Source organism: Micropterus dolomieu, linkage group LG01 (genome assembly GCF_021292245.1).
Source record: "Micropterus dolomieu isolate WLL.071019.BEF.003 ecotype Adirondacks linkage group LG01, ASM2129224v1, whole genome shotgun sequence".
Classification (NCBI taxonomy): domain Eukaryota; kingdom Metazoa; phylum Chordata; class Actinopteri; order Centrarchiformes; family Centrarchidae; genus Micropterus; species Micropterus dolomieu.
In genome coordinates this window covers 25914976-25935056 of record NC_060150.1, presented here as the reverse complement: position 1 = coordinate 25935056, position 20081 = coordinate 25914976, and the positions used below count along the sequence as shown (strand labels likewise).

General features: G+C 40.7%; 1 protein-coding gene across 15 annotated transcripts in view; it reads left to right on the top strand.

Moving 5' to 3' along the window:
* svila (supervillin a) overlaps positions 1 to 20081 on the top strand; it is a 93489-nt gene that overhangs the window by 31955 nt on the left and 41453 nt on the right. For 5 of the 15 annotated variants that reach the window (XM_046062512.1, XM_046062496.1, XM_046062459.1 and 2 more), the window contains exons 1-3: positions 12622 to 13124; positions 17961 to 18024; positions 19306 to 19394. In XM_046062512.1, coding sequence (XP_045918468.1) covers positions 13067 to 13124; positions 17961 to 18024; positions 19306 to 19394 — 211 coding nt within the window. In that variant the 5' untranslated portion in view covers positions 12622 to 13066. Of the gene's footprint in view, positions 1 to 12620; positions 13125 to 17960; positions 18025 to 19305; positions 19395 to 20081 lie in introns of those variants that run through there. The other 10 variants (XM_046062555.1, XM_046062489.1, XM_046062479.1 and 7 more) reach the window with 5 other exon arrangements.

Below are 20081 nucleotides of genomic sequence, written 5' to 3'. Positions count from 1 at the left end.
GTGTGTATTTGATCTCTTTCCCCATTTGTTATTTCTTTTCACAACACTTTAAACAGACTTTTATTGTGTCTCTGTTTAATTGGCCCTGGTGGTTTATGCTCAGTGCTCCGTGTGAATGGCGCCTCATGCTGCTGGATGGTTTCAGGGCCGAACAGTCCCAGTCTGGTCGGGTATGTTCTGTCTCAGAAGTCGTCCGTGCCCGTGTTCATGGGTGTTGCGGGCTCTGCATGGTATAGAGAATATTCCTTTTAACCAAAGCTGCTGAGTGTGAGTTTGCCTGCATGACTGACCCTCATCAAAGTGAGGCAGTAAGGGAGGCGAGAGGGTTTAATAGTGAGCATATTTCTAGTTTTTCTGTATCCCAGGACATTGTTGTGGTCTATCTGCAACTGTTTATGGAAATACAGGAGGCGAGTTCTTTTTCCCTCTGTTTTCTGTGCTGTGCTGAGAGTTCAGTGTGGTCGAGGCATGTTGGCAATCAACATTCAGCTCTGGCCCAACAAGGGGCTAAATTGAAATCACATTTGCTCTGACGTTTCTCTGCTGGCTTTGGAAGAACTAATGTTTCTCCAGTGCTAATTAGTTCTTGAGTGGCTCAACCCCCATTGCTTTCAAAGCTTATACAAAGTACAAAGGTCGTGTTGAAGAACCTCAAAGCTTGGCCCTGTGCCCAGACATGCTTTCTCAACCAGCTGAAAAAAATCACAAGTGCATTTTAGGGTTTACCTTTTCACACAACCATAAACAAAGTTGGTGTGATATCTTGGTGTTAAGACCTAAAAAGCAAACAAAGCATACCAAGAGCCACGGGGGCCAGAGTGAACATTTAGGTTGTACCTTGTTGTCAACAGTAGATGGTGCTATTTGCTGTGAAGCTCAAAATCAAAGTGGAAGTCAGTGTTTGTCCCTAATGATAGTAAATTCATGCCAGTTCAAACAATTCTGTAGCCCATTTGTTTAACAGACCACTCTCCACAAAAAAAGATGATAAAACTCTGCTTTATCCTTTAAGCCCCCCTCGCCCTTTGTCCTTGTGACTGGCGGTGTCCCAGTGTCTCCTCCTTTGCCCAGTGTGTCCTTTTGTTCAGTGGCCAGCTGAAACAGAGCCCTGTCCTTATCTTTGGGTCTTTGTGTGTGCTCGATTCCCTTCCTTCCTCCCCATCTGTCCGGTGTGGTACTTCACTGTGCTTTTTAACCTCAATATGAATGAGAGGTTTGTCTGCTTGGTGAACTGATTGTTTAGGTATCTTCGTGCCACTTTTTAGCACTTACGGTCTTTAATATCTCTGCTTGATGTCCACTATGAAAAATGATTGTGCCCTGCATGCCCCAGACTATGCCAGTGCTTTGATTTTTACTATTATAGCTATTTCTTCCTGTTGGTAGACCTTGACCCATGAGCTACAAGCCACCAGGTAGTAACTTAATCTTTGCTTCCCCAATTTGATCGGCCTCGTGCCTGCCGCTTGTCACTTTTGTCATTGGATTGATCTGGCTTGACACTGGTGGAGTGGGAAAGAACCGTTCTAAATTTATCACCCAACCACCCATCCCTCGGGGTTATGACTGCTGTAGATCTAGCCACAACACATGTGCCCCTAAAGGAGAGTTGTAGATAGAAAGTGGGTGGAGGGTGGCTGGTGTTAGCTGGCTGGACCTGTGGACCTGTCAGTCTATCTTTATGTCCCAGTAGTCCTGTCCCACAAGCCTCCAGAGCTCTGACCTTCTCAGGGACTGTGAAACCAGTAGTCTCTGAACAAAACAGGGAAGACTTTTAACTAATACCTTACTGTGCCCACCTGAAACACTTCAATTCCACGACTCTGTGGCTTTCTGAGAAGATAACCTACATTAAGAAGGTATGTGGCTTGATAACTGACTACAGGATTAGTTGTCTGTCAGAGTTGTTGAATGACATTGGTGGTGAAACATTGTGTTTCAGTTAACCTTTTTTTATGATCGTATAAATTAGTCTAAAAGTGTGATGGTTGTATGTTTGATGCTAATACAGGTAGATTCCTACTGTTTGGCAAAAGTGGTTTAAATGCTTGTTTTTTGTTTTTTTTTTTATTATGTTTTGAGGAAAATATATTCTGCATTATGGTAATGATTTAGTCTGGATCATTGAACTGTTTCTAAAAAGACTTTCACATCCATGTTGGATTCTGTATTTTGACCTAGAAGCAGCTTTAATTTATTACGTGTTCAGATGTTAAAATTGGAGTTTCTTCCAATCTCTTGACTGGAAGTGATTCGCTGGATATCCGTAAAGCCTCCATAAGTGCATTTATCTGTGTATAGGTGAGTTGAGGAAATTAATGTTCCGAGTGAGATTTGGATTTTGGGGCTGCTGAGCTCATCCATATGTGATTCATTCACTGGTGAGTGGCTGGCCAGGGAGACTACAGTTGTTCATTGTGCTGCACCTGCTCTCACTCTGTCAGGACGCACAGACAAAAATAGAGTGCTGCCTAACAGGGCAACACACACCAAACATTTTACACAAGTTTTTCCATTGATACAAGCCCTGTCTTTAACCATTACTGATTCTAGCACCATGGTTAACAATTTAAAAAAAAAGCATGTTCTAATTTAGCTTCCCTCTGTATTTAATGTGTGAAAGCTTTTTTTATTTTATTTTAGAACATGTGATTGATTATTGTTAGGAAAAAACTCACCCAAACAGAATGTAGTTTAGATGTTTAAGTGTCTATAATAATTCAGCTTGTATGCAAATGTCCTTTTTAATGCATCATTTAATCATGATGCCTTGAGGGATAGGTTTATTTTTACCAACTGCTCCAAATATATATGAGCCCTAGTTCAAAGTTACTTAATTGGCTGAGGTCTGATCTGATTTCCTGCTCTGGGGGAGTGGAAGCCGAGTGGTGATTTTTTGACTTTCCTCTTTTACAGATTGTCTGTGGTTGATTCTGGCTGTGTCACTGTCACTTTTCTCAGCTGTTTGTCATGGTGTCAGACTGCCGTGGGGGGAATCGCTGTGATTTTGTTTGGCTCACATCCAGAGTAACAAATCTCTTACTGGAGTTAAGAGTAATGATGTGTGTTTTGTCTGGGCTTCAGGTAGTCATGTGGAGAGCTACGGTCAGCGTAGGTTATTTTCTCATTGAGGAGTTGAGCTCAATCTCTGAAGGCTTATTCACCTGTCAAGATGGACAGCTAGTTCTTGTTAGTTTATCAGGAAGTGCTCTATCAAATGACACGCTACTATGAAAAACACCTACAGCAGCACTGAGTTTGCAGCCTTCACCGAACACAGAAAATAGACATGTGGTTGAGCCTGTATGTGGATTAATATCTCACAGATAGAAGCACCATGACTGAAAATGTCTCATACTGATGTTCAAAGCCTTATTTAAGCATGGCCTCATGTCAACAGCCAGGGTTGACTAAACACAAGGTGGACAAGTTAAATAGGACTTAGACTGACCTCAGACTTTTGTTTTATTCACTGTCACCTGTACACTCATAGTGTCTTAACTCATTTTGCTTAGGAGTGATATCAATTGGCAGCATAGTATAAGATTTGCATGTGACCTCTAAGTCTTCAGTTTACAATTATTTTCATTACTGATTAAACTCTTCATTAATTAAAGGTAACATTGCCAATGTGTTAGCAAAGAATTGCCCTTTTATAACATAACATTATAAACATTAGTATTAAAAAAAAAAAAAAAATCACATTACAAACTCAACATCCTGCAGTTGTTTTGCAGCTCTTGGCTGGCACAGTTGTCCAATCCAGAGTAGTGGTGACGTGACGAGTGCCTGCGTGTTCGGCCAACGGCCAGCAGGGGGTGAGTCTGCTGGTTACAAAAAGAAGTCCGGTTCCAGAAATAATGGTTAAATGACCCTACTTCTCAAGCAGCGTATGCTTTAGGGTGGGACTACTTTGTCTGACATGTAGCTACCATGGCGATCTGTCAATCAGGATAGGGATAGAGGCGACTAGTATCCGCTGCTCTGTGTAAATTTTTTTTATTAAGTGGCTATCAGAGAGCACGTCATGTTTGAGTGTGTTAGTATGTTTTGCTTTAAAAGTAAATTTTTTTATTTTTGATAATTTTAACTGATTACATTTCTTATATCCAGGATGTGTTTAATAAACAATTAAACATGTTAACAGAGTAACATAACTTATAAGTCTTTGGTTTTGTTTTAACACTGATAAATAACTATCAGCCCTGGATACTGTATAAAACAGAGGAAATAGCCACATTAGAGAGGATGTAACCAGAACATGTTTGATGTTCTTACATGATCAAAATTATAACTGCACTGGTAGAGTCACTAAACAAGTGTTAGGGTAATGACTTTCCTGTCTGCTGTAACTGGATCCTTCTCCATCAGTCTGAAAGCCAGATGAGGTTAAAGTTTCCTTGTCTACACACCCACATGGACTCGATCCAGGCTTTATGTAGCACCAAAAGTCTTGTAGGAGGCTTGGTCCTGGTGCCTGGTGGTCTCAATGTGGTGTGTCTTAAGTGCATATTGACTCCTCCATGACACCTTTTCCTTTATTTAAAAAAAATGCATTCATGATTTTGTTACAGTTAAACATCCCCAAGAAACAGAAAGACACAAATATATAAAAAATATTTTAGTATTTATATTATTTTCATTAATTTACATTACACTTTTCTATTTTCTACCCAGAATCCCTTGGTATTTGTCATATGTGTTGTTTTACTTATACCAATGCTAGAATCATAAGCCTTCTCTGAACCAAGTTGTGATCCTGCAAACTGCCACAGTAAAGTGACATGTTTAATGTTGAGTGGTCTGTGGACCTTCCCTTAGAATGCTCTCTATTTTGCATTAAGTCTGGCTGATCTCGAGCTGTAATTATGGTAACGAGTAATCACCATGGTTTGGAGTGTTTGGTGAAGAAACTATCCAGGGAAAATGTGTACTTTTGAGGAGAATTGGGGTTCATAAATGATCATGTCCCACAATTTTTTTTAATGTAACAAACTGTTTGCTAAGTCTCCCGTAGTTACTGTTGCTACGCCTGTCAAGCTCTCCGTTTTTATGCAGTAGCCTATGCTGTTTACAATGATAATGGTGGGCACGATTATGATTCATGAAAATGCAGAAAAAAATAAACAATATTTTTGTGAAACTAAGTTCTATGAGTATGATGAGGGAAGAAGTATAACAATGTTATTTCTTTATTTAACAAAACCCTGTTTGGCTGCTGTTGTCTAACTTACATACTTTTACTTAAAAGAAGGCTTTTAGGATCTGCTCGGATAGCATCCAGGATTGCTTTCCACATGGCGGGGAAATTCTATATCGTCCATTTGCTAGTTGTTGGCTGGGCTTTTTGTAATGTAACCTGTAACCCCAAAAAATGAATCAGATTAGTTCAGTTAGATTTTAGGTTTTGGAAGTAACTCTTGTTTACTACTGTAGGTAGTAAGCTAGTTAGCCGAACATGCTAACGATTGCAGCTAATGTTGGAGCAAATAAACACTGTTTAATCCATTGCTTATGCTTTTAATATTGTGTATTTGGTTTTGGAAAGGCTAAAAAAGAAACACCATCCTCCATACTCTTTATGCATGGTATCCCTCTAACTAGATGAACATGTGGACAGATCCAACACCTGGCAGGTCTGTTGTGCATAGTTAGGGTCGCCAAGCTATGACAATTGCTGTTCAGGTAAGGTTAAGCGAAAGGTTGTATTCCAATTTCTCCGGCTCATCAACTGTTCTTAACTAATCAACCATGGATAAGTACCTAGGCCATTGATAATATTTCTTTAAATGTAAATGCTCTGTACTTGTATAGCGCCTTTCTAGTCTTTTCGACCACTCAAAGCGCTTTTACACTACATCTACATTCACACACTGAGCTCAAACAGAAACTAACATTCATAAACCTACACACATTCATACACCGGTGGAACAATTCGGGGGTTCAGTATCTTGCCCAAGGACACTTCGGGGGAGCCGGGATTGAACATTGAACCGCCGACCTTCCGATTAACAGCCAACCCGCTCTAACTCCTGAGCCACAGCCGCCCTAAACACAGCATACCTACACTACTCAGATCATGGTTCATTGAGTTCTCAACTTTTCATCACTGTAGCTACATTTGGTTCAGTTTACCAATGGCAGCCTCTGCTCTGATGGCTCAGCTCACACTGTGTCAACTCTGAAAGGGAAATGAGAGACACAAGCTTTCCACCACTGTCTGTCCATCCTCTTAAGTGTTCCCGTACCCCAGGATGACAGTTCTTGGGAAGGTGTCCCCGGCACCCGGGGATGGAAACAAATTCCCTGGCAAGTGGGATAGATGATTTTTCTGGTGCTGTAGCTCTCTCTCCTGACCAGATGTGCAGTGTGTATCTCACTGAGGCATGCACATGTGTGTTTATTTAACAGCTGAAGACTCTATATGTCTATGCACTGACTTGGGTATATCTTTCCCCTGGGCTCTTTTTTTTTCATGACATTTTTCAGTATTTCAGGTGCATCACATGCCTAAAGGGTCACATCATCAAGGAACAGATGGTGCTATATTGGTTGATGTGATAATTACAGATTTATCATGATTGCCGTTAGGAGTATGGAAAGTGTGCAGTCCAGTCACTGTTAGTATTTAGTTACTTATTCAGGGGCAAGAAAAGTAAAGGTCTTTATGGTGAAAAATGTTTTGGCATTGTATTCTTAAGACCTGTTTTTGTTGTTTGGTGTATTTTATTCCCACGGATAACCAGAAGTAGACAGTGTGACTTCAAATACTCTTACCACAATAACCTTGGTTAAGTATAATAGCAGAAAGAAAATGGTAACGGCAAATGTCAGGTTTTGTTGTCAGACCCGTAGACTCACAAAGCAAGACTCCTTCCTAACCTTTCTAGAGTTTGAAAGTCATAGGAAATTCATGGTCAAACATTTAACATCACAGGTTTAGGAATATCTTTCTGTGTTTTTCCTGTAAATACAAGACATTAAGTTTTGGTACAAGGGAGCTACCTCACTCCGTTCATCGGACTAACTGAGGTATAGCTCATGCCCACAGCCAAATTTAAGCTGTGTGATAGGCCTTGAGGCATACATTGCTGGACCTCTTGGAAACCACTTGGAGTCACTGAGTCTTCTACTTAAGACCTCTTATCTGTGTTGTATTTTGGGACAACTATGCTGAGGTGTGTGTATGTGTGTTTCTGGGTGTTAAAGGGTAACTTTGGTATTTTTCAACCTGGACCTTATTTTCCGATGTTTTTTGTCTGTGTGACTAATTGGGACAACATTTGTTGAAATTGGTCCATTATTGAGCGAGTTCACTGCAGTAGGTGAAACGGGGCTTCAACGTAATCCTTGCGGGCAATTGCGCCCCTTCAAAGTACGTCCACTAAAGTGCTTATTTTTGCCACTGACAGGCTCAGTGTTTGACAACATTATGAAAACCCTATTTAAATATATATTTAAATAATTAGTATCACACACGCAATGACTAGCCCTAGTCTTACATACAATTTTTACTCTTTGAAGGTCAAAAGGCAAAGTCTTTCTTTCATACTGGAAAAACAACATTGCAAAAGTTTTCCTCCCTCTAACTCCTTTTATGTGTATAAATGACTCCCCCACCACCACCACCCAAAAAAAAATCTGAATTTATGGCCATGCTGCAGAGGCTTCAGCTCTGTTATGTGTCTGCAGAGACAGCATGCGCACTGGATCCCTCCGTCGCTCTCTCGCCAGACAAGACAGATATCTTTCCTAGGGGACTCCATAAATCTGGACTTTATTTTTAAGATTCTCTGAAAGCGTAAAGCAGGAGACGGGGCCTGCTAATGTGTATTTCTCTCCCTCCTGCTCACCGTCCCCTCTCGTCTGAAAGATTTTCTGACCGTGAAGGTGATGCCGCCATTAAGTATAGAACTGTCGGGATGCCTATGTGCGCTCGAGGGGTCATTTTAAGTGCAAACCCGAACTGCCTGGAAGTGTTTATCCAATAATGACCCACTGACTGGCTGCACATGTGAGCTTGTCCAGGCTGAAATAGCATCCACTCAGAATGTGTAGCTGACTGAACATCTGGGGGAATGATTAGTGGAGAGGTGTGGCACTGTTGTTATGATATTAAACATAACCTGTCCCGTGCTGTTAACATAACCTGTGCTGTTTAATTTGTGCCTTTCCTGTAGTGTTTTACATGTTAGCTTACCAGTATCCTGATACTGACATTATTTTTAATAATATCTTATCAACAAATTGACATTTCAACTGAAGTGACGGCTTGCTTACAATCCGGCCCACACAAACTATCTTCTACTCTTCAGCTTCAAATGAAATTTTCTTTTGTCAATTACAGTTCAGTTGAAATTTCAACAAATGACATATCAATTGTTTTCATGTCTTACACTTGACAGTTGTCATTGACCATTGTCAGTGCCCTTGTCAACTAACAGTTCAATTGCTCTCATGGCTTAGATATTGACTTACAGTTTAGCTGCTTTTATCTCTTACTCTTTAAATGGCAGCTGAACTACTCTTCAACTGTCTTCAGCTGCTTTCAGTGCTTACACTCAGTGCCATCAAATCAAGTCGTCTTAACTTCATCACAGAGTAAGTGCGATGTGCGACAGTAATAAATGTCCGTGTGAAACAGTGCACTGTATAGTTAAATGGATTAAACGAAGCATTGATGCAAATAATGTGTCGATGCTTCTTAATAATTTAATTATTTGAATTTCTCAATAAATCGCTTCAGCCAGTCAAATATAGAACAACATACATTTGCACTATATGCAGCCAATGTGATGTCTTTACCAAACTTAATGGAAACAATCTCCGAAATCTTCAACTTCAGCTGATACTTCAAGTGCTTAAGTGTACTGAAACTGCAAATCCTACACTTATCACATGCAAACAATTAACATTTTAAGACATTTACAGCATTTATTTCCTGCATAAGCATGCACACTTAAGAAAATGTAGCCTTTTATAGTTTGATGGCTGGCTTGTCTCAGAAGGCCTTGAATCTGAGAGAACTGTATTTTGTCACATGGTCTAAATGGTATTTCACATCTGACAAGAACAAAAGCTTGGGGGTTATACTGAATGCTTGTGTGTTTTGGCATGAAAATGTCACCACTACAGCCTTTGAACATCAGCAGAAATTACTGTCAGTTGACAGCTTTAATCCAAAAAAAACATTGGTACTGTAATCGTCTTCAAATCCCATATGGGTCTCAGTATAGTGTCCTGGAATGCTGTCCTAAATGGCAATAGGTTTCCTGGGACATATATTAAACGTTGTTCGTTTTTGTCAAGTTTTGCACCACAGCAGCAGAGGTGGTTTTAATTTTCATTCTCGTTAACCTTTGATTCAGTTTCTGGTATTTGTGCTGTCATTCCTATCACCATTTAGGCAGATTTATGGTCAATGTGGAAGCATTTACAGAAGCAAACTTAAATCCGTTCTCACAAAGTTCCTAAACAAAGTAGATATCCCCTTACGGGTAGGTTTGTTTAATGTCTAATAAGATTTATTGGATTGGAAGCATAATAAATAGTTGAACATTGGATTTGGAAAACAAATTAGATTTAAATTTACATTAAAATTAAAAAACTGGCTTTCCCCAGTTAGTATAACTTCCTGTTGCACTTTGTGGCTGTGATGTGTAGCAAAAGTAATCCCTCTTAATGTAGCACTACACATTTACATACACATTCCACATATCTGTTACAGCACACTTATCAGTTATCACCCAATAGCACAGGACTGAATGCCAAATAAATACAATTTCTTTTAAGTCCATCTGTTCGTGGTTTGCTTCTGTACATGGTTCTTCATTTATATGCATACTTCTTCTCAGGGGTCGTTATTACTCTAAATCCTGCAGTCCGACACAAAGATTAGAGAACAAGAGCACAGTCGCATCATTGCAGCAACATGTAAGGTCTTGCACATCCTTGGCAGTAAAGACTCATCATTGCTAATAACAGGGTAGAAACAGTCTGGTGGTTTTGTAGGTTTGATGTCATCCCAATAGCAGATGAGTCAGCAAACATTACATACAGCCAGATGGTGGTAGGTGCAGAATTGATGACAACAGCTTGGGTAGTGAGACCTGTTTTGATTTGCATTTGATTAGTCATGAGTGATCGCATTTTATGCCATTAAAGGTGCTTCACAGAGCATTTTTGCTGTTATTAAATAGTTACACATTCATTTAGAAATATTGCTTGTGTAGTTAGAGTAGATGTCAGAAGTTCAAAGATGGGCTGATATCAACTGTACTTTCTTTTGGGGGAAAAAACAAACAAAATGCTATATGCTTGAAGGCAGATTAAAAAGCTTATTTGATTAAGTATGTGGCAGGTAATAACTGGAATTACTGTTTGTTGGAGGCCAACTAAAGTAACAAAGAAGTGTTTAACTTGTCCAACATCAGAACACTATGAACTAAACAGTGCTCAAACTATGTTATACTTTCATGTACACGTCATAGGTCAGTTCTGGCTTGGGACTTTTATTGCATGTCGTTGCCAAACTGTCTCATTAAAAACTGCCAACAAATAAACATTTTTGTCATGCGTTACTGCAGTCTTGGTTTTTCTTCCACGACTACAAATGTTGCATTTTCAGAAGAAAAGTGCACTTGGTTATGCTGGAAATTGCAGGTGCAAACACTGTAAACAGTTTAATATGTCTGACGACGGCTAACGATGCACATTTTGCATATTGCACTCTTTTGTTCTCCGTAATAGTGCCGGGAAAAAAAGATAGCCGAAAGAGAAGTTCAAATTCTGGCTCCCATCTTACCTCCACACAGCTGGCTAATCAAGGCTTGAAGTGGGTGTAAATGGCAGACTGTCTTTTTTTGGAAAGTTACAGGTCAGACAGGAGGCGGTTTCTGAGGCACCACCACAATCCGACAATCCGATGATTCTGTCGGAGTGGTCACTTAAGCTTTGAAAAGAGTTGGTGTTAAAGCTGAAAGCAACTGAAATCGGTGTAGTCAGTGAAAGCATGTGAAGTTATTATTAAAAAATTAAGCACTATTAGCAGTTGAGTTGTGTCAGTTTGTATGTGAGCACTGAAAGTAGCACCCAGAACAGTTGGAGATGCACAAAGTTATGGATACTGTAAATAGTCAGTTATGTACTGTAAGCAGTGACTGCAAATAAATTGGTAATAAATCTTAATTTTAATTAAAATTCCAATATCAGGCTGATATATTGGAATCTTAAGTTTCGAACCAGAAACCAGTGGTGAAAATAACATTGTGAAAGGGTTGCGTGCAGGTAGCTCTCTTCCCATCCACTCACCCCCAGCATGTATTGGCAAGTTTATGGTGTGTGTGTGTCTGTGTCTGTGTGCGAAGTCCACATGCTGAGCCAGATGAGCTCATCTCAGAGAAGGATCCAAACATACCACCTCTAAAGTGTACAAACCCCAGTCATACAGTCAGGCTCCGTCTTCACACACCGATGTAGCATTTAATGGTGGGCTGGACAGTTATTTTGTGATGAGCCTGGTCTGTGTGGTGTTTTTTAAATTTTTTATTAAAACAGTCCGACACCCTGACTTAGATTTACAAGATGTTTAGTAGAAGTACACGGAGTACTATGTATTTTGAAAAACACAGCAAGGGAATAGCATTCTCGGATTGCTTTTCTTGAGAAACTGGCATTTGTGACTGATTTCATCCACTAGATCTGTTTTATATTGAAGCCTGTGTTTGCCACTGACAGCTTTTGCTGCAGAAAGATAAGATGCCGCTTTCCCATCAGCATCTGTAAAGCAGCGTTGGGTTCTGCGCCACCCTCGCTGCAGTACAATGCTCTCAGTACAATGATAAGCATGTCATTGTCACATTGATGCATAGCTGAGATGTGTATATGTGTGCTGTTGTTGTAGTTTTTGGCATTCACTTACAGCATAATCATACTAGGAAATAGGTTTATATGCGCCATGACTCGCAGGGAATATCGCTTTATGCATGCTTTGGGACTTACAAACACTTTTGAGGAGTGTGTTAAAAGCAGAATTGTGAGGCTGTCAATAAATCAACCTCTTTCTCTTCCCCGTGCGCCTCTTTTCAGTTGTTTCTGTGTTAAGCATAATGATACCATTACTCACAAGTGGACATAGCAGAACTCACGTTCTCTGTCTCTCTCATTACCGTTTATGCTCCCTCTGTTTTTCTCTTCCTGACTTTGTTTCACTATTGCTTTTTTTTACCTTGTCTTTGTCCCTCCCACCTCCCCTGTTCCTTTCTTTCTCTACATGCCTTCCTTTTATTTTGTCCCCACTGAGATGGCTGGAATTTCTCATCTGGCTGAGAGGGTCATTTTAACTTTCTCTCCTCTTCCCCAGCTCACTTTATTTCCACTCCCATCCACCCTGCCTGTGTGCTTTCTCTCCCTTCCTTCTCTGACGCTATGCACCGGTTTCTTTGGCACCCCGCTCATGTGTGTGAGCCAAAGGGAGGCAGCACTCTCCTGGGACACTTCTAACTATCTCTGTCTCACACACACACACACACACACACACACACACACACACACACACACACACACACACACCACTCTGTGCCTGTGAGGCGTTCAGTAGCATGCAGGACACTCTGCTCCAATCTGTAGTAGGGATGGGGCCTGATTTTCTTTTCTTGGTTAATGAGCTTAGCCCGTGCTGAGTAGCTTTTAGCCCTGCAGATTGTTGTAGTGGGCACTGGTTAGTCCATAGCGGTTAGCAAGGGGAACCAGAGTGGAGGAGTGAATCTCAGAAGGGGCAGAGCTGCAGCCACAGCCTCACCACTCCTCTGACTGCCTACCAGGACCACCTCTACTCGTATCGGCACTGCGGCTGGGACGTTTCTCTCTACTCTCTCCCCTCCCTCCCTCTCCTCTGCATCTCTCTAACGCTACCTGACTCCCCTCTCTCTTCTTCTCTGTCTGTCCCGGAGCACTGACGAACTGCTTTTTGTTGCTGCATCACCTCCTCAGCTGCTGTCCCTCTTTCTGCCCCTTGTTTCCATCTCCTTTTGCTCTTTTCTGCCTTACCTCTTACTTTGTTGCAAAAATGTACCGGAACCCGTGGATCTCAAATTACCTGACTCATGTCAAGTTTTGCAGCCAAGGTAAGAGCAGCGACTTGGGGCTCTGCAGCTCAGGGCAGAGCTGAGATTTGAAGCTCACGGCTCAGAGCTTGGGGACAGGTTACTCTGGTAGTGGAGCTGGGAATCTGAGCTCTTAGAAGTTGGCAGGCAACTTACCGCAGACTCCCTTCCTCTCTGCTTTCTAGCCAGCTGTCCTTGCACTGCAGCTGTAGCCTCCAAGGACACTACGTAGCAGAGATAAGGGACTCTTAACAGTGCAGAGGGCTCTTTTAGGGAAGAAGCTATTTCTAGGCTCCACAGCCTCTTGGACTTAGAACAGAAGTATAATAGCATACATGGATGCATTCTGAGGCTTTACCTCTGGGGCTGGATAGCAAACCAAATTCATTAGATTACTGATATTGTTAATTTCTTATCATAATTGTGAAATAAATAAATTGCTTGAATTTCCAATAACTAAACCTCCAGTGATCTAACCAGAAGTCTTTGGTGAACCTTGACATTCTAATTTGCACTGTTGACCAATAGCAATCCTCCTTGACAGTGCTGACCTTGAGGGGATAGAAAGCTGAAATCCAAATTGAAGAAAGTTAATGTAACTTATTAGCTGTGTCACCATCCCCTTTATTTAACCTCCTCTGACAGATCATACATTGCTCCACAAAAGAATGTTTTTTGACAGAATAGAGAGAATTTATAGTACAAATGCGTTGTGTTATTCTTCCGTTCATTCATAATGAGCTGACTGACAGTTAGCAAACTAGCTAGTTAGCAAACAGATTATTTTCGCTGTGCCACTTTCTGTTGTGATCTAGAAGGTGACAGAGGTGTGGATATTCACTCCTCTCCCATCCCGCTCCCACAAAAATAATCTTGTCCTGTCCCAATCCCATGACAAAATTAAAAAAGGAAAAAAAAAATACCTGTACCATCATAATCCTGGAAGAAGGACTCGTGTCCTGTCCCATCCTGCTCCAGAATCAGAAAAATAAAATCTGAAAATAGCATTTTAAAATTAGCAATGCATTAGAAATGCATATTTGTAAATAAAAAAACTGACTATGATTTCCATCCCGCCTGCTCCTCAGCCTCTATTGTGATCAGACCTTAATACAGGAGATGTCATAGACTCAAGTTTTATATGGGTAAAAAAAACTTGATGGATGATTATGCACTGCTGACTGGCTATAGATCCATGTCTGCCTCTCAGAGTGCTGCTCATTCACACTCTTCTGTATTATTTTCTCGATGAGAACTGAGTGTTAAGATCTGGCTTCTCCATGCTAAAAGGGCTGGGAATCCACAACAGGTGGCCCATAGTTTCAGGCTCCTATGCAAGCAGCAAGACTGTTTTTTCAGGAAAGGTTGTTGGAGGGTTTAGATGTGTCAGTGTAGCTGTCCTTGTTCTCCGTTTCCTCTCCAGAATTGAATTTGAGACTGAGCTGCTTGTATACTCATTGTTATTAGTGTTAAGGCCGTAATTAGCTTATTGTCAAAGTCCACTGTTTGTAGCCATGGCCTCACATTCTGGTTCTCCATCTGTTTTTTAATTCTTTACTACTTAAGCCTCCCTCAGTGAGGCTGACGTTACAGCTTGAGTCTCCCAGCAAGCAAGCTGAAGGCAGAGTAGGTGGGCAACTGTTAGAGGGGATGTTAAGACTTAAACATGCGGGTACACAAGCACATGTAAGTATGATGAAATGCAGACAGTTAAAGAGTGACTGGTTTCCTTTTGGGCTCACTGTAATCCCAGGAATCAAAGTTAATCCTGTATCTTAATTTGGACATATGCTGAGCCCCTGATGCCTCTTTGGTTACCACACTGGGTGTTTTTGTGTGGAGCAAGTAATGTTGTTTGATTGACATACTCTTCAGTCCTCTTGTGAATGGTCCCCCATTTATTTGTATGTGTTACCCTCAGTTCAAGGTCAGACTTGTCAGAGCAAACCATTCCCAAACTTAGTGTCTTTGTGTTCAGACAGTGTTATACAGTCTTTGTGCTTCACACCTTTGAAAGCTTCACATAAAAGGTTTTCTTCACTGCAGAGCCTGAATGACACTCCACTGAATCATGTAATCATTTTATCCTCATCAGTGTGAAGCCGCTTTTACAGCCTCATCAACACACACAGGACACGGTGCTGAGGAATTCCTGGCACATTCCCTCCCAGCTATAGCAGCCATAGTGTTTCTGTAGATTACAGCCAGCATCAAAGGCTGTGCCACATCTGTGATCATTGTGGAGGTTTTTATGCCTGTGTCTAGAATGACGAATATATTGAGGCACTTGGGCTTTCCAAGAGGGTCGCTTGATGGCTGTCATGCCACTACATATGAGGTGTAAAAGGAATACAGGTCTGGGTTGTGGAGAACTCTGTTAGACCTGACAATAGCCTCAGACAGTTGCCCCCTAGCAGCTAACTAACCTTTATTGTTACATCTGGTTTTGTTTCACACTCTTACTGAAAGGAAAATTCTGGGATTTGTCAATGTGGGTGTTACTCTTGTATTTTTGACCTTTATGACTATTGGTCATGATGACATTTTGCTTGCCACCTGCATTGTAGAGATCTGGGAAACAGGAAAAACATGTTGGTGGGTGCAAAGAGTGTGAGCCTCCTACAGCTTTCCAAAGATCTTCCATATAGAGATCCTTTCAAACACTTGTTTTTCGATTCAGACCCTAACCATCTAATTGCATTTGCTGCTACTACTTCACTAGCATGCACATTTATTAAATCAGTAGTATGCCATAGCCCCACCATAACATAAACAAAACCAGCTGACCACCACTTCCTCGGTTATAATTCAGTCAAAGCACATACAGGCATCATACACACACTGCCAAAATCAGCACAAATTGCTCTTTACCAGTGACTGTATCTAAGTAAGTCAAAGATAGATGTCCAATAATCTGCTTAGAAATAGATGTTCCTTTATAACTTCAGATCCTGCTTAGTAATTTTCATGTTTCAATGTTTTTTTCAGTATCAAAAGTAACCCATTTGATTGCTTTCTCTACATTCATGGTTACAGTGCAAAACAAAACTGCTAGGAGTTAATGCAGCGTGCGGTGCTGATTGGATAAAATGAAAACAAATACAGGCAAAGAACGGGGCTCCGGACCAGAACCTTTTTTTTAACATTGCAAAAAATATCATAAAACCTATGTTAGAACATGTACAGAACAACTTGCTTACAAAATGATAGCATTTCTAAATAGCCCAACTGAAAATAACAGTACGTGGCCAAGCCATGTAGTGACTAGACTGAAAGCCTGTAAGTAAAGAGAGTGAAAACAGAGCAAATATCAAAGGGTTCAAGGGGTTAATGTAAAATTGACATGGTATATGTGTAGGTGTTACTGTGGAAATTCAGAGATTTGACTTTTCATCCACTGTGAACAATATGTGAATAATATGTTAATGTCTCAGTTAGTAAACGATATGTGTGTGCAGGATTTATCAAACTCTTGTTTTATGCTTTCAAATACCTGCTAGAATGGCGTCAACCTAATCTTTGGATCATTGTCAAAAGAAAACACAATCGGCTCAGATAACCAGGATTATCATTCATGCGTTGCAAGGAATGAGCCATGTTTTCATCAGCTGTTTTCCCACCCAGCTGAAACAATACACGACTATCTCCACACACATCCAGGCATAACCCCCTCTCTAAATAAGCCTTCTTTCTTCTCAAATGTTGTTTTGCTTAAGTAGGAGGGATTTAAAGAATCAACCCAAACATCTTTAATAAGGACTAACAGATCTGGTATGAGGGATTAGGGGTTGGTGGCCTCGGGGGAAGAAGTTAGGGGTTTGGGTGGAGCAGTGAGGGAGTCGGGGGCGTCACGCGGCCCTGAGGTGAACTCTGACAGGGTGGAAGTGGGACCACATGTTTGTCCCAAAATTGCACTGCTCTGGCCACTCTGAGGTCCAAGGGCAGCCAAAACCTCACGTTTGAGGTTTGGAGTCAGTAATTGAAGCAGACACAGGCATTCCTTAAAGGGATGTTCCACAAAAACTCGCATTCACACACAAGACTGTTTATGATGCTTAATACCCACTAATGCCCGTGTTCTCGCTATGCGGCTGTTTCTCTGTAGGCAGGTGTTTATGCCACATTTTTCCCTTTTTATTGACTTGGGCCATTTTCCTAATAGACACCAGACTGTAATAGGTTAGACTGTTAAATTGTTTGTGTCTAATTGAGTTTTATAACATAGCTTCATAATAGTGTGTGTGTGTGTGTGTGTGTGTGTGTGTGTAAGGTTTGGGGAATAAGACAATGTGGTTTCTCTATCTCTTCATGCTGTCCCCTATCTGTATTCAGGGCGAGTATAAAAGTGCTGCCCAGAGACAGTGATGTGCTTGACTCCTTCTGGCATCATCCCAGCTTCACTGCACTACAACCTTGACGTGTGATCAGACTTTACACAGAGGCAGTCACTCCTCTATCAAACCCTTTAAGCTATGACCTCATGCACAGCATATTTACGGAGACTTAAGATGGAGACAGTCACTCTCTGGATATAAGTGCAGTGATGATTTGTGTGTTGCTGTTTATGGGGGTTTGGAGGGGTACAACCCCTTTACACATAGCTATTATTTGATGTGATTCAGTCAGGCAGGCAGATTCTTGTTTTCCACATCATTTGTTTTTTTTCTGTTGAAGTCCCCTTAATTAATATGGTTCTGTGCCAAGGACCTGCAGACAGACTGGCTGGTTCACCTTAAGATGCCTCGTTGTTTTCTGTTCATTAAAAGCTAAAACTGAACGTCCTGCTGTCCAAAATTAAAATTGGTGGATGGGCATTGTGACATGACTAAATTTTAAACTCTTATTTTCTGTTGACAGGACTTGGGAGTGAGACCCCCATTAAACTAAGCAATCCAAGATTGCTACAGAAGAGAGCTTTGAGGTAAGAAATGCTGAACTTGGTGTGTTAACCAGGTTCATGATGTTTTTATTTCAGTTGTGTTAAGTCACTTTGTTAAATAATCTGGTAAATAAAAACACAGGTCCTTTTTATAAGAGATCATTTGAATATGAAAGATGCCATGAGAAAAGGCTGACATAATTTAATCATCATCACATTAAAGTCTAACATTTGAACATTTCTGTCTTTGGTCACTGCTAGTAGTAGTGGCAAACAGCAATGCACATTGAGAAAGCAATACATAGACTGCACCATTCCCAATCGGCTTGTCTTATTTTTCTACAAACAAAAGCTTATGCCCTCTGAATGAGTTTAAAGACGCCAAAATGGAGGTATCCATTAAACACATCCTTGTTGTAGGACTCTGATTGTGGAAACAAACAGATAGCAGCCTACCAGATGAGGCTTGGGTGCTTCTGACAGTGCCAGTGTCCAAGCTCAATGGGAAAGTAAAAGATAAGCTAACTTTGTTGCTTGGCAGTGTAAAACCTCTCTGCTGGAGCATTAGTAAGATTGCTCAGCATCCTGTTGTTGGCCGCATATCAAATGCACCTAGTATGCGTATTAGCCTCTATTTAGAAAGTTTCCTTTACGGCTGTGAGGACGTCGGGCACTGTGACACCAAGTTGGTGCCAAACTGTGTGGGTGTGGCTATGGCTTGAAAACTGTGCGTGTTGGAGGATTTCAGTGATGAAAACAGATGTTGTTATGATAGAAAAAGGATCTACTATGTCTATGCATATCAGCGTGTTGAGAAATTTGTGGGTGCTGGAATGGACAAAACCACAAAGTCATGTTTTCCCAATTCTTCCTCATTTCAGTAATCTGTTTCCAGCTGTTATATAGCTGTATTGTAATGTTGTGGTTTTGATTCAAATCCATAAATGACTTCAGCATGTTTCTGAGAGAGAAATGTGCTGGATGAGGCTGAGGGCGTGACGGGGGTAAAACCTTCTCATAATTTCAAGCTAAATATTTGGGGATTCAAGACTTCATGACATTTACAGGTTGAAATCCAAATGGATTGTTTAGATGATCAATTGCTTGTTTTTGTAGCTTCATCCACAATCAACTGGCTGATTCATTCAAAGTGATCCTGCTTCCAGCAACATTTTTCTAGGATTTGGATGACTGTTCGAACAACTTCAGATTTATTCAGCGAGCCCCTTACAACTGCTTACACTTTTAGTCTATAAACAAGTCAAGTTTCCCACAGCTCAGCCCTGTTTCAATAACAGTTGGTATTTTTTCTGCACCCCTCAGCTTCCAGAAAGAATTCTTTGACGAAAAAGACGACCCAGCCAAAAGCACCAAGGATATAGATGTTAGTGTCTTGGCCAATCTTCCCAAAGGTGAGAGAGGTTTTTCCCTGCTTGCAAATGGCCTTCACAATGTCAACTTTCCCAGGGTTTTTGAAAGTCACTGTTGTGCAACTGCAGCCTTTGTGCCAGGTGGATTCATGTCAAGATTTGTCTAAAACCAGTTTTTCTATAAGCAGTGCTCACAAATTGTACAATATAAAAAAAAGCTGCTCTCTATTTTCTTGATAGCGTCCATTTACTCACAAATGTTTGTACAGTAAAGAGATATGGTCCTATAGAGGTTTCTGGGGCTGTGAAGTCCTACTGGATGGTGAATATAATAGTTTGATGAGCTGTTGGAGGATTAGTTTTTTACAAGTTGTGATTTGGGCAATGAGATAGAAAGTATGTACATGTGAAATTGTAAAAAAATTAAATAAAGAGTTTGATGACCGGAAAAATAAAACCGGTCATCGAACTCTGGCATTATTTTTTTGGACAATAATGCCAGACCACCACCCTTTCTTGTGATGTACACAAAAGTTTTGAATGTTGTAACATAATGAAACTTTTTTTAACTTGACAGGAATACTTAGATACTTATAGTTAATAAGGGTTGGGTTTCAATAGCTGGTTCCATTTTGGATCTGATTTCCTTTTGGCTTAATACCTGGATTTTCTAAACTTAGACTAACACATTTCTTATCAACCCGTTTATCTCTCAACTTCTTGCACTTT